General features: G+C 61.6%; 2 protein-coding genes across 6 annotated transcripts; both read left to right on the top strand.

The window, feature by feature from the left end:
* Positions 1–987: 987 nt before the first annotated feature.
* ZNF414 (zinc finger protein 414) lies at positions 988–4696 on the top strand. Of its 3 annotated transcripts, none has more exons than XM_045491810.1 (8): positions 988–1128; positions 1840–2152; positions 2480–2587; positions 2701–2806; positions 3351–3694; positions 3775–3835; positions 4233–4406; positions 4500–4696. In XM_045491810.1, the coding sequence occupies exons 1-8, from the start codon at positions 1126–1128 to the stop codon at positions 4675–4677; spliced, it is 1287 nt and encodes a 428-aa protein (XP_045347766.1). In that variant the 5' UTR covers positions 988–1125; the 3' UTR covers positions 4678–4696. The 3 variants fall into 3 exon arrangements, with proteins under 3 accessions (XP_045347766.1, XP_045347769.1, XP_045347767.1); XM_045491813.1 differs by having other exon boundaries at positions 3775–3825; XM_045491811.1 differs by lacking the exon at positions 988–1128 and adding an exon at positions 1339–1529.
* A 3908-nt stretch (positions 4697–8604) lies between these two features.
* On the top strand, positions 8605–16023 carry PRAM1 (PML-RARA regulated adaptor molecule 1). Of its 3 annotated transcripts, none has more exons than XR_006715669.1 (10): positions 8605–8650; positions 10656–12150; positions 12247–12313; positions 12388–12464; positions 14898–14952; positions 15069–15177; positions 15292–15454; positions 15532–15565; positions 15660–15745; positions 15838–16023. XR_006715669.1 is itself a non-coding variant. In XM_045491808.1 (10 exons), exons 1-9 carry the CDS (start codon positions 8648–8650, stop codon positions 15691–15693), a joined length of 2037 nt encoding a protein of 678 aa, XP_045347764.1. In that variant the 5' UTR covers positions 8605–8647; the 3' UTR covers position 15694; positions 15838–16023. The 3 variants fall into 3 exon arrangements, 2 of the variants coding, with proteins under 2 accessions (XP_045347764.1, XP_045347765.1); XM_045491808.1 differs by having other exon boundaries at positions 15660–15694; XM_045491809.1 differs by lacking the exon at positions 15838–16023 and having other exon boundaries at positions 10656–11330; positions 11517–12150; positions 15660–15818.
* Positions 16024–16227: the final 204 nt, after the last annotated feature.

A 16227-nucleotide genomic window follows, 5' to 3' on the forward strand; every position in this document is an offset into this window, starting at 1 on the left:
CCCAGGAATCAAATGGTGGACCTCCCCCTGCTAAAAATTCATCAATGGTGAGAACAGAAACCACACTCCTCGCTCTCTCTCCATGGTTCACAAGGCGCTATATGACCGACCTTCCCTGCACCAAGTTCACTTTCTGACCTCCATACCCTGCCTCCACTCTGTTTCAGCAGTAAGCCGATCTCCTCACTAATCCTTGAAAAAGACAAGCTTGTCTTTCTCCACCTCAGGACATTTGCACCCACTATCCACTTCCCAGAATCCCCTGACCTTCCATTTGTTCACTCCTTCCTGACCACCAGATAACAGCTCAAAAGTCAACTCCCAGAGAGGTTTCTCTTCCGTGTGTTTTTTTTTTTTTTCTTTGTAGCACTTAATATAATCTAAGATGGTTTTTGTATTTGTTGATTCATTATCTGTCTCCCTATTTTAAAATGTGAGCAGGCCCCTGAGGCACAGTCCCTTGCCCTGAGGGCAAGGATGTTTGTTCTCGGGTACCCAATGCCTAGCACACAGTTGGCGCTCAAGGAATGTAGGATGGATAGGTGACTCATTCCACCCAGGGCTCTCCATCCTTAAGCTACACCTGTCCTGAGGTCAGGTTTCTTGCCCTTGGCTTGTTTCTTGCCCTTGGCTATCACAAGGGGCCCATTTCAACTTCAGAAATAAGTTCATTGACAATTTTGACGATCATTGGCAATTTCCCTCTAAAGAGGCAGCCCAATCATCACGACCTCTTCAAACAGAAGAACGGCTGTGTGCCCCCCTGCGAGAGCTGGTGACGGGAAGGGAGGGGATAAAGATATCCATTTTGCAAAGGAGAATAGAGGTTCCGAAGGATTTTAAGCCAGGATCCCTGGGCACAGACTTTTAAAGGGGGACTCTTTGATAGGCCCGGGCTTGGAGACCCGTAGCGAGCGCCGCCTATACGGCTCTCCAGGAGGACCCAGATCCCAGGCTCCGCCCCCTCGGGGGGCGTCTTGCGCAGGGCCTGCCCCGCTCTCGCGAGAGCTGGCAGGCGGAAAATGGCGCCGACGTGAGCGCGAGCCCGCGGCCGTCCAGGGAGTCGCCACAGCCTCAGCCGGAGCCGCCGGAGTCGCAGGAACAAGAGGCTGAGCCGGGTCGAGGATGGTGAGCGCGGCGCCGGGGGTTCGGGCGCGACGAACCAGCGGGTACTGGCGGGGCGCGGCCCTGTCGCATGCGCACCGTCCGGTCGACCCCGCCCCCACATCCGGGCACTCTCCCGCCGCTGGCTGTCACTTGGGGAAGCACCCCACCCCTGCTTTCTGGCCTGGCTTCGACTGGGCCACGCCTACAGCGCTTGGGCTCCGCCCCTGGCCCTTTTACATCCGGGTCTTAGCACCCCCAGGTTCGACTGCACAGCTGGAGCCGGGAGGGTGTAGATTTCCGTCCTCACACGATCCACTGGACCACTCCTGGCCCCTCCAGCATGTTCCTAGCGGCGCCCTATTCAGAGCCCCGTCTGTATAATCTTCATCCCGCCCGCTCCCTGTAGGCCACGCCTCTGCTGTGTAAGGGACATCCCACCGGCCCTAGTTTGGGTCGAGGGACTTCTTTCACAAGAGTAATTGTTGACATACCCCTTTCTGCGATTGGGTCACCTTCCAGTTCCCTCTCAGAGGGTGGAACGCAGAAGGCTCAATCCACTCTTTCCCTTGATGATGATTCCCTAGGATGGGGGCTGACCATCCAGGTGATGTCTCCAGGGCATTCGCTACTTCACAAATGTCAAGCGGTCTTGGCGGGGCGGGAGGGGTGACCCTGGCTGATCCAGGCCAGCGTGGGCCCAGAGGGGTTCTCCCTGCTTTTTCCTTCCACTAGGAAGAGGAACCCTCGGGGCCCAGCCCGGACATGCCGGCCACTGCAGAGTCCAGCTTCAGTGAGACTGACAAGGAGGTGTTGTCCCCAGTCGCGGCTGCCGCAGCCCCCCCCTCTTCCATGGGGGAGGACCCAGGCCCTGACCGGGCAGCCACACCCCCAGTGTGGGACCGCGGAGGGCCTGGAGGGTCCCAGCAGGGTGCTCCTTCAGCCCCAGACAGTGGCCAGCCTGGCCCTGGATCTGGCCTTGGCCCAACCAGCACAGTCTCGGGGACCAGCGAGGACCTGAGGCCTCCCAGACGACGCCAACAACCAGGTGATCTGTGATGGAACCTTCTGCGGGGGGCGGGGAGGGTTACAGGCCTTGGAATAATGGAGAGGAGTACAGAGTATCTCCAGACTTGGGGCTCATCTAGAGGGAATCACCATTGAGTACCAAGTGCGCGCCAGGCTGTGGCTACAGTGATGAGCCACGCCAGCTCAGCCCCTGCCCTCCGGTAGCTCAGTCTGGTGGGGGAAGCAGAGGGTAAAGGCCTTGATAGGAAACCAGTAGCGTCATTCCAGCCTCTCTGGGGCAGAACTCCCGACAGCGTGGATGGGGGAAGGGTGAGTGACACCCCCTCCACTTCTGTGCATCCTTCAGGGAAGCAGATACCCTGCTCCAGCCCTGGATGCTGCCTCAGTTTCCCCAGTGTTCGAGACCTGGCACAGCATCTGCGTACCCACTGCCCACCCACACAGTCCCTGGAAGGTAGGGCCAGAGCAGGTGGTGGGGAGGCAGTTGGGGTGGGAGGCAGGCAGAGCCTCCAGGCCAGCCTTGGCCACCGGTCTCCACTCCTGTGTCCTTCATCCGTGCCCCGCCAGGCAAGCTCTTCCGCTGTTCCGCCCTGAGCTGCACCGAGACCTTCCCCACCATGCAGGAACTGGTGGCACATGGCAAGCTGCACTACAAACCCAATCGCTACTTCAAGTGAGACCCTGACCATCTCGACTTCCACCTGTGCTCCGTGACCAGGCCCCAGGCAGCTTCTCCCACCCCTGGTTTGATTGCCACCACCTGGGGTCCAGGCCTTTGTCCCTTTCTAGTCAAGGGGGTTGGTCCCGGCAGTGGGCGCAGCCTCGAGCAAGGCCTGCCCTTACCTGCCCTAAAGGGACTGGTTGCTGGAGAGTCCCAGAGACGCGGAGGCCCGAGCTCGGAAAGGGGCGGAGCATACGTGCCGTGTCTCCGCCCAGTCACTCCTTCCCTGCCTGGAGGAAAACCGGCCACCTAAGTCAAAATTGAGACCTCCTATCTCGTTTTCCCAGGGCAAGGACTCGGAGGGGTCTGGAAGGGTCGCGGCCACACTGGGGGGCGCTTAGAGCAAGCTTCTCCCCCGCAAGTGGGGGATATGTGATTTGGGCTTTATGCTCTCTTCCTTACTTCCCGACCTCGCGCGGCGGCCCCCCAGGTAGTATCGCATAGGCCCTACCCTTGTCCCCCAGGAGACCCAGCCCAGCCTTGTGCCTGCCCCCAGGTGTGAGAACTGCCTCCTGCGCTTCCGCACGCACCGCTCGCTCTTCAAGCATCTGCATGTTTGCGCCGAGCATGCGCAGAGCCCAGCCCCGCCGCCACCCCCCGCCCTCGACAAGGAGCCCCCGGCGCCCGAACGTCCCCAGGAGTCAGACGCTGCGTCCGCGCCGGGCCTGCCGTTCCCGCTGCTCGAGCCCTTCACGACCCCCGCCCCCGCCCCCACCGGGCCCTTCCTGCCCTACTTGAACCCCGCGCCCTTTGGCCTAACCCCCCCGCGCCTGCGCCCCTTCCTGGCTGCGGCGCCCGGGCCGCCCGCTTCCAGCGCCGCAGTCTGGAAAAAGAGCCAAGGTGAGTGTGGGAACAGGGCCGCCTGAAGGGTGAACTGAGCTCGCGCAGACTTCTGACCTTGACCCGCCCGTTTACCTCAGGTGCCGGCGGCAGCCCGCGAAGACCCCAGGGCGGCTCCGACGCACCCTCAGGTGCGTGCAGGTGACCACCAGGGACGGGTGGAGGGGAATTTCTGTCCTGCGCCCTGCCAGGCCCAGGGGATGCTGGGAGGCAGCGTTGCCCACCCCTTCCCAGGTGGCCACAACTGCTACCCACGAAATACAAGATTTTGCCTTAAAAATTATTGGCCCCCGAGCCTTCGTCTGCGCCGGCGTTTCCGTGTAAAACCCGCGCCCGGTTCACGAGCCCTTCCCCCTGCGGTGGCTCCAAGGGGTAGGAACGGGGGATTCGGATACAAGTTTAGTGTCCCCAGTTACGGAGGGGTGGGACGCGATCCGGGGAAGTGGATCGGCCAGACCTGACCCGCACTCGTCCTCGTCCGCCATCCTTGGGGGTGGAAGGGTCTTCCGGGACTGACGGGGGCCCCGCCTGCCCGCAGGGCACGCGGCCCCGAGCCGCATCGTGTGGGAGCACACGCGCGGCCGCTACTCGTGCATGCAGTGCGCCTTCTCCACGGCCTCGCGGCCCGCCATGACACTGCACCTGGAGGACCACCGCCCCATCGCCCCCGCGGCCCCGGCGCCCGGGCAGCCGCGCCCCGACGCGCCGCCGGGTAAGGCCGAGGAGCGCGCGGGTGGGGAGGGCGGGGGCCCCGAGGCGAGGGGCGGGGCCGAGGCTCAGGCGCCCCCTCCTCTGCCCCACCCAGACCCGGCCCCGCTTGCACCCAAGGTGTCTCCGCTGCTGGCAGAGGGGGAGTGTCCGGTTTTCTCGCCGTTCTGAATCCGGCCGCGGGCGGGGGGCGGGGGGAGGGGGGCTCAACTGTGGGTGTGGGTAGTTTTGTCGTTTTCGCGGGGCCTAAGATGGAGAGGGTGGGGGGACAATAAAGGAGACGCGATGAGCCAGCCTGTGCTGTGTCTGGGTCCCTTGCCCCTCCCAATGCACAGTCTGGCAGCCCTGGGACGCTCATACCTTGGGAGGGGACAAGCTGCCCCTCAACCTCACCTTAGCACCGGGACCCGGGTCAGTGCTACCCTATCCAGCAGCAGTTAGGACTGCCAGTGTCCTGTCTTGTCCCACCATTTCCAGAAACCAGATGGGATGGAAATCCCACGTTTATTTAAAAGTCCCAGGAATCAGTGGGGTAGGACAGGCTGGGAGGCAGGGCCTGGCCCAGCTGGAGCCACTCGCCAATCCTGAGGCCGCCGGTGTGGACTCACAGGTGCCAGGGCCCCCAGGGCTGGGCACTCAGGCAGGCTAGGCTCAGGTTTTGTTTTGGTCACTGTCCTGGGGACCCTCCTCTTTGGCTCCCTGCTTTCACCTCTCCCCCTAGGCCAGCTCTGAAGAGGAAGGTGGGTCAGAGCCAGCCCCAGGGGGCTTGGCTCCTCCCTCTTCACCACTTCCCTTTCAGTCTTCCAACCACAGGGATTTCCCCTTCCTTCCTGGGAAGTCAGTCCTGGGTCCGCGTTCAAACTCTGGGGCCACACTGCTGTCCCAGCCCTGTAGTCACCAAAACCCAGCGGGCCGAGCCTCCTGAATGTGAAAGCCTTCTGCGTTGTTGACAGCCACCCTTCAGAGGCTAGTTTTCCTTCCTGCGTCTTGCCTCCCTCCCTCCCGGCTCCACGGTCCCCTAGCCCAGGCCTCAACCCTTTCCCTTCCTCAGGCACCTGAAGCAACAACCCTCCTGCCCTCCCCAACCCCCCAGCAATCTGATCACCTCTGGAAACGGGGGTTTCTTCTCATGCCCACCCGGTACCCTTCCGTGGCTCCCCGCGGCTCTCTGGATGGAGACTGTGTTCTCCTAATAGCCCACAAGGCCCATCTTGAACCTCCCCATGCCCTCCCTCACCACCCTCCTCTTCCCCCTTATCCTCTCCTTCCGGGGAGCATAGCCCTTCCGTGAACAAGACCGCCCCAGCCTCCGTGCAGGTGAACAGCCCCAAACTCCAGAGAGGCCCTTCATCCTCTCCTGAAGGCAGGTGTGGGGGGTGGTCTGAGTGCCCTTAGGATCGGCCCACCTGCACCCAGGGGCCCGCCTGCCCACCTACCTGCCTGCCTTTGTGGCCACCCGAGATCTCACGGTGGGTTTCAGGGCTGTGATGCCCTTAATGGGGTTGTAGCTGAGACTCAGCTGGCTTAGGCCAGGTGTCTGTCCACCAGCACCTCCAGGCCCAGGCTGAGGCAGGTATCGCCGAGCGCCAGCTGTGGGGCCAGGTGGGCCATCGGGGGACCCTGGGGCTCCAGGCCCCCTCAGAGCTCTCCTCTTCTCTGCCATGAGCCTTGGAACCAGGACTCTGATCCTGGAGAAGATTCAACCTCCCCACCTCTTAGTTTGTCGGTCCTTAAGATGGGTGTCCCGATGCTTGCTCACTCCCTGGAATCCTTGTGAAGATTCAGAGGGACCAGGTTGGGGGGGGGGGGGACACTTGGGAAATGTTTCTGAGTGATTCACGTCCCTCTGCCCACCAAGCCCATGCGGCCAAACTGATTCCACAGATGGTCCCCCCTCCCCCAACCACAAAATGCCTGACAGCTGAGTCCTCGTGGGGCCCCGGCTCTGCCCAACAGAGGGCGCCCAGGAGTGTCCATCTGAAGGGACAGGGAAAGACAGCAAGCGTGTCCCTGCAGGCGTCCGCTTGGCCTGGCTGCCCCCGCCTCGAGGACAGGTTGGTAAGAGACTGCCGGTCACGTGGAAACACTGAGCCTCTGCAGGCGGCTTACGTCAGCCGTGAGGCCGGCCAGGTACCCGCCCACCGCCCGGCAGTTGTCGACCATGCTCCGTCACCAGACTGAGAGGGGAAATGAAGGCTCCTGGGCACACGTCCCGGAGCCCTGCCTCTGACACGGATCCGAGCACCCCTATCCCGGGCCCCTGGCTCCTCCCGAGCGCCCCCCCCCCCCCGTGGCCCCAGGATGGGCCGCCCACGTGCTCAGTCCTCTTCCACTGCGTGCACTGGGACCGCATGCGCGGCTCAGCCTGGCCCCCGCCGCCGTGTCCGTCCCCTACTCCACCCCCACCTCCGACCAGGGCAGCCAGGTGCACGGCTGAACGTGCCCACTCCGCCCCCGTCCCGGCCCCCCCCCCCCCGCCGTGTGCTCGGAACCGGTACCCTTCCCTAAACCAGGGTTCCAGACGCTGGTCCCAGCAGACACCTCCCCACCCCCACAACTCCCCAAGGCGGACTGAGGCCCGCGTGTTCACTTCGGGGGTTGGTCCCCGCAGCTCCATTTGTGGACCCGCCTGTCCAAGTTCATGGCTTCGCTGTGCAGACCAGCCTACGGCCACCGGAAAGGCTCCAAACACCAAGGGTAGTTGGGGGAATGTCCATAAGGGGGGCTGTGGGAAAATAGGGCTCCCCAGGGTGGAGCCCTCCCAACTGCAAAATCCAGAGTCCCCACGGAGTGGCTGGCCCTGGAGCCTGGGGAGTCATCAGATTGTCACCAGTGTCCAGCCCTTTGGCTTTGCCCTGGATTGGGCACCTACTGTGTGTTTCTGGCCAATAATCGCTTTTTCTTTCATTCATTCGTTTCCCTCTCTCACCAAACACTGGGAGTGTCGGTCACCCGGAGACCCAGGGAGGACCCACATCTCATCACCCCTGATCCCCCAGGACTCCTGAGGGGACCCACATCTGGGAATGTGACCTAGGGTGCATGTCTGCCCATGCAGTGGTGAGGATGGGCGGGCACAGAGGCTCCAGAATCCTCAAGCTGTGCATCTTAGGCGCGAACGGAGTCATTTCCGACCATGCGGCCGGTGGCCTCCATGGCAGGGCGGCCACTGAACGGCTCCAGCTGGGAATGCAGCCCCCTCAAGACAAACCTCCCGCGTCCTCCTACACCCTCGCTACTCTGGGACATCACCTAGGGTGTCTAGGAATCTGAGGCTCCACTACAGACCTGGGGCAGAACCTGCACTTTAATGGGGTCTCAGGGTGACCCGTGGGCACATTAGAATCCCCCTCGGAGTGTTTAAGAAACCCCCAGGCGCAGGCCAATTAAGTCAGAATCTCCAGGAGCTTCCTTCCATCTTTCTGTAAAAGCCATTCCCGTGTATTGCCAAACAGAATCAGGGCTCTGCACTCTCCCAGGAGGTATCTTCTCCCCTGGTCTGCGCGCCTGACCCTAACAAGCGCTGGCTTTGCCCCTCCCTTCACCCCCTCTTCACTGGTCTCCCTGCTGTCTCCATTTTCTTCCCACCCTCTTCTGGACACCTAGGGTGTCCTCAGACTCCCTCCCTCCCCAGCAGGCAAGGCCCTGTATACTAGCCACCCCCCCCCCCCGAATCTGCCATCTGGGCTGGGCCCCCTGTCCACCACGGTGTCCATGGCCCATGTGACAGACAGCTGCCCCTACAATAGGGAAGTCCTGCTCAGAGCTGAGAATCCGTGGGGAAGTGTGGAAATGAGGCAGGCGGATGAGGCAACAAGAGCCGGCAGAAGGACCTTCCTCATCACGCTCCCCCAACTCCTTGGTCTCCCGGCCCAGAGCTGACCATGCCCCTTACCCACAGAGAACTCGCCGTCCCGCGGAGTCCTCCCTGGAGACCAGAAGTCAGCCAGCCCCCAGAACTAGAGAGAGTCAAGAAACTAGTGACTGTGTTGGGCATGTGCTGACAGCCGATGCCCAAAGCCATGGAGAGACAGCAGCAGGCGGGATGGGAACTCAAATGCCAGACAGGATCTGGGGGCAGGCAGAGGCTGTCTCCGCCTCCTTTCCTTCCTCCTCTGTCCTCCCCACCCCGCCATCAGCCCCCACCCCCGTGGGGCCCGTGGAGCAGAAGCCACAGTCACTTCCTGAAGGCAGCGGCCCAGCTCAGGTCCCACTCGCCCTGTGGCCCGTCACCCTCCTGTAGCCATGGTGAGTGAACCCCCAACCCTAGGAGACACCCCCCCCCTCCGCCACTGGCCACAGGCAAGGGGTGCTGTGGTTGGAGACTGGAGGGCATATTCCAAGAGGTGAGTGGTAGAGGGGCTAGGAAAGCCACCCAGGTAAACAGCAATGACCACCGCAGAGGCCCAGAGGCGGGAAGCAGCCGGGACTCACTGCTGGGACAGCCGGGGCTCCAAGGGGCCTATGGCCCAGGCTGAGGTTTCGACTTTAACAGGAGGAACAGGTCAGCATGAAAAGCAGCCTGGTAACAGGAGACCAGCGTGAACACAGGGGCTTCCTACGGGTGACAAAGTGGGTCACGTACCTACTGCCCACCCTGCACCCCAGCAGTCACCCAAGTTATGACCCGCTGATCCTGATTGCTCTGGTCCTGTGGGTCACCCAGGGAATCCTTGGCCCCACCCTCCCGGAGGGGGGCTTTAATAGAGGTACTTCAGGCCCCGGGCGGGAGTCACTACCTTTCCTCGTTCGCGGGACAGGGAAAGTGAGGCACAGACAAGAGAGCAAAGTCCACACGGTTCTGCCCTGCCCCCACCCCCACTCCCCGATCTCCTAGGCCCCGGGTGAAGCCAGGATTGGGGGCCTGCAGCAGGGCCACCTCTGGTCAGAGCCGGCCTGGCCTGTCCGCCTGTGTCTGTGACAGAGGGTACAGGGCCGGTCAGACTAGGTGTGCTAAGGTGCACGTGCCTGTGCTGCCGCTTGGGCCTGCCTGCCGGTCACCTGTGAGTGCCCTGACCGTCAGCAAAGGGTGTGTCTGCCGCCGGGCCTCTGTGTCTCTGTGTGTCTTTCTTCACGAGGCTTGTGACAGACTGGACGTGGCTGAGTCTACGCCTTTGTGTATATTTATTTCTGCTGAGCCCCCACAGTGTGCCAGGCACTGGAAGGAGAGCAACGAATGAGCCAAGTCCCTGATCTGCCACGGGGTCTGGGGAGGGTAGAGCGACCAAAAGAACAGTCAGGGCACATTTATGAAACAGTGTCAAGTAAACTCTGTGACACTTTGCAGCAAGTACTAAAAGTAAAATGCAGGTCAGGGGGAGGGGAAGGGGGGAATCGATTTGTTTTAAATATGGGTGGCCTAGGAGGAAGGCCTCTCTAATAAGGAAATATCAGAGATGTGGTGCCCGGGTGGCTCAGTCAGCTGAGCATCCAACCTCGTCTGGTTCGTGAGTTTGAGCCGCGCATCGGGCTCTCTGCTGTCGGCACACAGCCTGCTTCAGATCCTCTGTCCCTCTCTCTCTCTCTGCCTTTCTCTCTCAAAAATAAACATTTTTTAAAGAAAGAAGAGAAAGTATCACGAGCAGAGACCTGGAGGTGGAAGAGACGAGAAGCAGGCCATGGGGAGAAGTGTCACGGGCAAGGGGGCAGGACAAAGGCCCAAGACACTGGGGGACGGGAGGGGGGAGGGCGAGGGGGACGAGGAGGTGGCCAGGCGAGGAAGGATCCAGGTAGGGGAGGCCAATGGATGGTTCAGGGCCTTCATGAGGTCTCTGGCTTTTACCATGGGGAAATAAAGGAACATTGCTGGATTTTGAGCAGAGGGGATTCCTCTGGTTGCTGTGGGGGCAGGGCCTGGCCAGAGATGAGACTGGGGGGCGGTGGGGGCGGGGGCAGGAGACCCAGGAGGAGGGCCTGGGTTCCTCCAGCCCGCGTGACAGTGGTACAGGCAGAGACAAGTGGCTGCATTCTGGATGTATTCTGAAATTAAAACAGAAGGTACTAGCAACGGGGTATCTCAAGGACACCTGCAAGGCACCACCAACTGAGGGCGGACTGGGGGAGCAGCAGGAGCCTGGGTCCTGATGGGGGTGAGCCTGGGGGCACATATGCAGTGCCTAAGGGGTCAGGGCTCCGGGGAGCCTGGAGACAAATGTGGGAGTCCTCAGCCAACACTGGAGAGAGCCACGGACACAGTCAGGGGAAGAGAAGTCGGCAGAGAGTCCCTGCCTGACTCTGGCTCCATGTTCCTTAGGGGAGCCATCAGGACTTCCGGAGCCTTCAAGCAAAGTTCCAGGCCTCTCAGCTCGAGACCAGTGAACTCCCCAAAAAACCCCTGAAGCCTGAGTTCCACAAACCCCTAAAGAAGCTTCCAACAGCTGAGCTAAGCGAGCACCCCAAAAAGCCCCCGCAGCCCGAGTTCAATGCAGTGCCCAGGAAGCCTTCGCAGCCCAGTTTCGCTGATCTGCCCAGGAAGCCCTCCAAACCCGAGTTCAGTGAACCCTCCAAAAAGTTCCCGCAGCTCGGGGCCCCTCAAAAGGCCTTGCCCCCCCAAGAGCCCAAATCCAGCGCCTTCCCCAAAAAGCTACAGCAGCCTGAGCCCAACGAGGCCACCCCAGACCCCTCACAGCCCAACTTCAGTACCCTCCCCAAGAAGCCCCCGCAGCCTCAGGTCGGTGAGCTCCTTAAGAAGTGCCTGCCGCAGCCTGAGTCCAGTGAGGTCCCTCAGACACCCCCCTGGAAGGTTGAGACTGGTGAGCCCCACCCCCACCCCTCAAAGCCTGACGTCAGTACCCTCCCCAAGAAGCCCCCACAGCCTGAGTTCGGTGGGCACCCCAGAAAGCCCCCGCAGCCTCAGGTCGGTGAGCTCCTTAAGAAGTGCCTGCCGCAGCCTGAGTTCAGTGAGGTCCCTCAGACACCCCCCTGGAAGGTGGAGACTGGTGAGCCCCACCCCCACCCCTCAAAGCCTGACGTCAGTACCCTCCCCAAGAAGCCCCCACAGCCTGAGTTCGGTGGGCACCCCAGAAAGCCCCTGCAGCCTCAGGTCGGTGAGCTCCCTAAGAAGTGCCTGCCGCAGCCTGAGGTCAGTGAGGTCCCTCAGACACCCCCCTGGAAGGCTGAGTCCAGTGAGCCCCACCCCCACCCATCACAGCCTGACATCAGTACATTTCCCAAGAAGATCCCAGCCCCTCAGCTGAGTGACCTCCCCAAGAAGCTCCTGCACCCTGATTTTGGAGACCTCACCAGGAGGTCCTCAGAGTCGGAAGTCAGTGTGGTTCCCAAGAGGCCACGGCAGTCCGAATTCAAAACACCTTCCAAGAAGCCCCTGCAGCCCGAGCCGGGGGGCCTCCCCAGGGTGGCCTCAGAGCCTGAGTTTGGCCTACTCCCCAGCAAGTTCCTGCAGCCTGAGTGCCAGGGGCCCCCCCGCAAGTTCTCACAGCCCGAGCCCAGTGCTCTGCCCAAGAAGCGCCCGCATGCCGAGTTCTTTGGTGATCTTCCCAGAAAGCCCCCTCTCCCTGGCTCTGTTTCGGAGAGCTCGCTCCCCACTGCTGTCGCGGGCCCCGGCCCCAGGTTCCCACTCAGTCTCACTCACAGTGGACGGTCGAGGCTGGGCCTCAAACAGGGCCACCCGCCCCGGCGGAGGCCTCTGCCCCCTGCCAGCAGCCTGGGGCCCCCTCCAGCCAAGCCCCCACTGCCCCCAGGCCCCAGGGACGTTCAGAGCTTCCGGAGAGCCGCAGCTGCAGCCACAGGTGGGTCCACAGGTGGGTCGCGGCAGCCCAGGCAGAAAGCCGGGGAGAGGCTCCCCCGCCAGGGCCCGCCTCCCTCCTGCTCTCCTCCCCCCACAGCTCTGAGGAGGGCTCGTTCCGCTGCTGCCATCCACTTCCAGGAGCAACAGACGAAAGACATCCCGCAGTGAGTGTGGGGGGCAAGCAGCCCCGGCACAGGCCCGATGCCGCAAGAGGCCCTCATCTCAGGTATCTCCGCAGGGACCAGGATGAGATCTACGAGCTGTATGATGACGTGGGGCCCACGGACCACTCCGGCCCCAGCGGCGAGGGCAGAGGTTTGTGGGTGGTGGGGCCGAGCCCTCAGCCAGACCCTCCGCCCAGGCACCTGGGGACCATCCATCGCCAGGGCATATTCTGCCGCGCTGCCGGCGTGAAGCCAAGTGACCACCCGTCTCCCCGGCAACACTGAGGGAGAAAGCAGAGAGCAGGAAAGGCCCTCCGGAAAGGTGGGACCAGCCTCTGGTGGGCGGAGCAGCCAGTGGGTATGGTGTGGCCAGGAGTGCGGCCCGGGGCGGTGGCAGAGGGGCGAAAGAGCCGCGGAAGACTGCGAACAAGGACTTGGTGGTGCGTGAGCCACCAGGCGGGTGAGAGCGAGCCCTCGACGCGGATGAGGCCCGCGTTTCGAGCCCAACGCCTGGGTGCAGAGCCAAGGCACCCTGAGCTGGGGACAAGGGGTCAGGTTCCACACACACCTGTTGTGTCGGAGGTGCTTGCGGGACTCGGGCCTGAACTCGGGCACGGGCTGGAGACGGAGACCCCTGAGCCTGTGGTCCTCGATACTCTGTGCTCTGGGGTCCGAAAGGTCCCCTGTTCTCCCTTCTCCCAAGTCTCTGCTCTGAGAGAGCAGGAGGACGGTGGAGCCCACCCCCAACGTGTCCAGTCCACTGCAGGGTCAATGCCTTCATCAATTTCGAGCGGGGGGGAAAAAAGCGGCTTCCGTGCAGGCACTCTACGTGCATCTCACTGACCCTGCATGACCTCCCACCCACCCCCAAGGCCACGTCATGCCCGTTTTACAGATGTGGAAGCCTGACCCAAGTAACTTGCCCCAGCTCATTGTCAGTACACAGGAGCCCAGGTCCTGTGGTCCCGGTTCCCCTGCCCCACCTTTGGAAGGGCTTCCTACAGGGCAACTTTGTATTGGGAGTGCCTTTGGGATGCGCCCGCTTCCTCCCCACCAGCCCCCGCACCAGGTCTGCTGCCTGCACTCCTCCTTCCCGAGCCCCTCCTGCTTCTCCTGGGCTTTCCTCAGGGGCTGCTTGCAACACCCCTCTGTTAGCAGAGCTTCCTGGCAGGGCCCCTCCTGCTTCCGCTCCAGTGAGCCTCCCGTGGCTGGGGTTTGGAGGCCGCTCTTCGGGACAGGGACATGGGGAGAGAGGGGGTGACTCTGGTAACTGTCCAGCAGCCTTGCAGGCATGGCCCGCCCCCGTCCCCAGCCCCAAACTGGCCAGGCACATCCCCACCTCTGCTCACCATCCCTGCCAGTGGACAACTGTCTCTCCCCATTCCGGGTCAGTCGTTCTTTGCGATTCCAATCAAATACACTTCCCAAATCTTTCCCTTCTCAGACACCATCGGGGGGCGGGGGTGGGGGTGGGGGTGGGGGACGACTCACTGTTAGTACCGATTGTTCCAAAGGCTACTTGGCCTTTCCAAATCTAGCCTCCCACTCTGCCTCATTCTGGAGCGGTGGCGGCCCTCCTCCAGAGGTTCCTTGCACAGCAGGGGGCTTCCCTGGAAGGCGCTGGGGCCAGACCTAGGTGGTCCCAGGACCTGAAGGGGCCATCCTCAGAGCCCGCCTTACTTGTGTGGCCTGATTTGGGTCCCACTGCCAGGGAGCTTGGGCTACAGGTGTGCCAGGGGGGTAGGGGCCCCGGAGTGCCTCCGGGAGGAGTGGGAGCAGCGGGAGGGAGTGTCCTGGGTAAGACTATGGATGGCACCATCCGAGCACCAGGCCAAGGAGGCTGGAGTCTGAAGTGAAAAGGCAGGGGCTTCAGGTTCTGGATCTGTCACTCAACTGGTACTCACGAGGCTCTCGCTAGAAGCCAAACCCTCAGTCAGCAGGCTCCTGCCTGGAAGGCTGGTAGTTTGCCAGGAAGTCAACCCTGACCTGGGAGACTCACAGTACAGTCTCAGCAGCAGCCAGGCCAGTCCAAGAACCCCACCCCACCAGCCTCTTCGCAGATGCCCACTTCATTTGCTCAAGGATATGCTTTCACCTTATGTTTGACCCAAATCCCATGACAATTCCCAGAAGCCAGCCTACCCTAGGAGACAGACATGAAATCGCCTCAAAAGCCCACAGACAAATCCTCCCTCTACCATTTACCAGCTGGATGACCCGGGAGCAGACCGCTTTACCCCTCTCTGAGCCCTGATTTCCCTCCTCAGCAAGTTGGGAATGACCGTATTGCCCGCTACGAGGAAGGTTGTCATGAGGGTTGGAAGGAGTTACTGTGGTGAACGATTTCAGCCTTGCCGATCATGCAGTAACAGTTACGAAAATGAAAGGCAATGCACTAGAACTCACAACCCAGGAAAAAGGCCTGGGGAGAAGATGGGCCGGTGGGCAGGGTGAGGGTTGGGAGGGGACTGACGTCCTGAGAACTGACACAGGGAAGGCTCCATTCCCGATCAAGCCACCAGGGTTGAAAGGGAGGCCTAGCCCAAGAGTCCCTGTCCTAACTCAGTGTTCTCCCCGCTCCCAGATGGGGTGCCATCTACCCAGCAACCCCTCAGGCCGCCACAAGACCCAGAGCTCAGGTACCACAGGGCAAAGGGTGTGTGTAGAACGGGGTGGGGCCGAGGTCTGGGAGGTCAGGAAGGGGACGGGGGTGGGGTGGGGGGCACATCTTGCTCAGGACCCTCCAATTCCTCAGGAAGGAGAAGGCCCCCCAGCCACAGCAGTTGCCACCTGCAGACCTTAAGTCTCTGAAGCAGATCCGGAAGGCAGAGAAAGCCGAGAGGGAGTTCCGGAAGAAGTTCAAGGTGTGAACACCACAACTCTGTGAACAGGAGCCCTGGGAGATCTGGCACAGCCCTAGGTGACAAAAGCCCTGGGGTGACAGCACAAAACAAAAGCTCTAACTTCTCCCTCCCCAGTTTGAGGGGGAGATAGTGATTCAGACAAGGATGATGATCGATCCCAACGCCAAGACGCGTCGCGGGGGTGGCAAGTACCTGGGGATCCGGCGTGGGGAGATCCTAGAGGTGATCGAGTTCACCAACAAGGATGAGATGCTGTGCCGGGACACCAAGGGCAAATGTAAGTCAGGCCAGAAAGTCCTAGGGAAACGGGCCACCACCAGCGCCGGGAGCTCACCTATTCCACTTTTTTTGCAGATGGCTACGTGCCCAGAACAGCTCTACTGCCCCTGTGAGTACTGACTGGCCCTGGCTGGGGGTGGGGGGTAGGGGGCTGGTCAACGGGCCGGGGTGACCCTTACTGACCAAGCCGTACTTGCCGCCAGGGAAACGGAGGTGTATGACGATGTTGGCTTCTAGGGTATGTAGATGCTCTAGGTGGGCTGGAAGGGATCACGGTGCCTGGAAGGAGGTAACCCCTCCCACACCCCGTTTCCCCAGGGGCTGCTATCTACTTGGGGGGGGGCGGGTGGGCAATGGAAGTCACCCTCCCTTCCTTGGCAGACCCTCTGGAGAGCCATCCATTCCCCAGGGGACAGTAGGGCCCACAGGTGTGGGTACCCAGGACAACCTGCCCGCCCAGCCACCTGCTAAACCAGGAGCCTTGGATCCCAGCTTGGCAGTCACAGAACCATCCAGGCTGGTGCCTGACTGCATACATGAACCACATAAAGCTCCTATTTAAAGCGATCCCTGCTTCTTGTCTTTTCTTTCTCCCCTGACTGGCACCCAATGGAGACATGATCTCCTTGGGGGTCTGTGAAGTCGACCCTGTACCCCCACCGTCTCACCCATCAGGGATAAACACCAGGAGAAGTGTGACGAGGAGGTGATAGCAAGGGTAGGACGCCACATCCAAACACGACAAGCAGTGGCTGCAGCTCCACGCGGGCT

The sequence above is a fragment of the Leopardus geoffroyi genome, chromosome A2 (genome assembly GCF_018350155.1).
Source record: "Leopardus geoffroyi isolate Oge1 chromosome A2, O.geoffroyi_Oge1_pat1.0, whole genome shotgun sequence".
In the NCBI taxonomy this organism is placed as follows: domain Eukaryota; kingdom Metazoa; phylum Chordata; class Mammalia; order Carnivora; family Felidae; genus Leopardus; species Leopardus geoffroyi.

What these genes read in the sequence shown, in the direction of transcription:
- ZNF414 (XM_045491810.1), top strand. An exon ending in AAACCCAATCGCTACTTCAA is followed by an intron (nt 2,807 to 3,350) that starts GTGAGACCCTGA and finishes GCCTGCCCCCAG; the next exon opens with GTGTGAGAACTGCCTCCTGC. An exon ending in GCACCCTCAGGTGCGTGCAG is followed by an intron (nt 3,836 to 4,232) that starts GTGACCACCAGG and finishes GCCTGCCCGCAG; the next exon opens with GGCACGCGGCCCCGAGCCGC.
- PRAM1 (XM_045491808.1), top strand. An exon ending in CCCCAGCGGCGAGGGCAGAG is followed by an intron (nt 12,465 to 14,897) that starts GTTTGTGGGTGG and finishes CCCCGCTCCCAG; the next exon opens with ATGGGGTGCCATCTACCCAG. An exon ending in AGAACAGCTCTACTGCCCCT is followed by an intron (nt 15,566 to 15,659) that starts GTGAGTACTGAC and finishes ACTTGCCGCCAG; the next exon opens with GGAAACGGAGGTGTATGACG.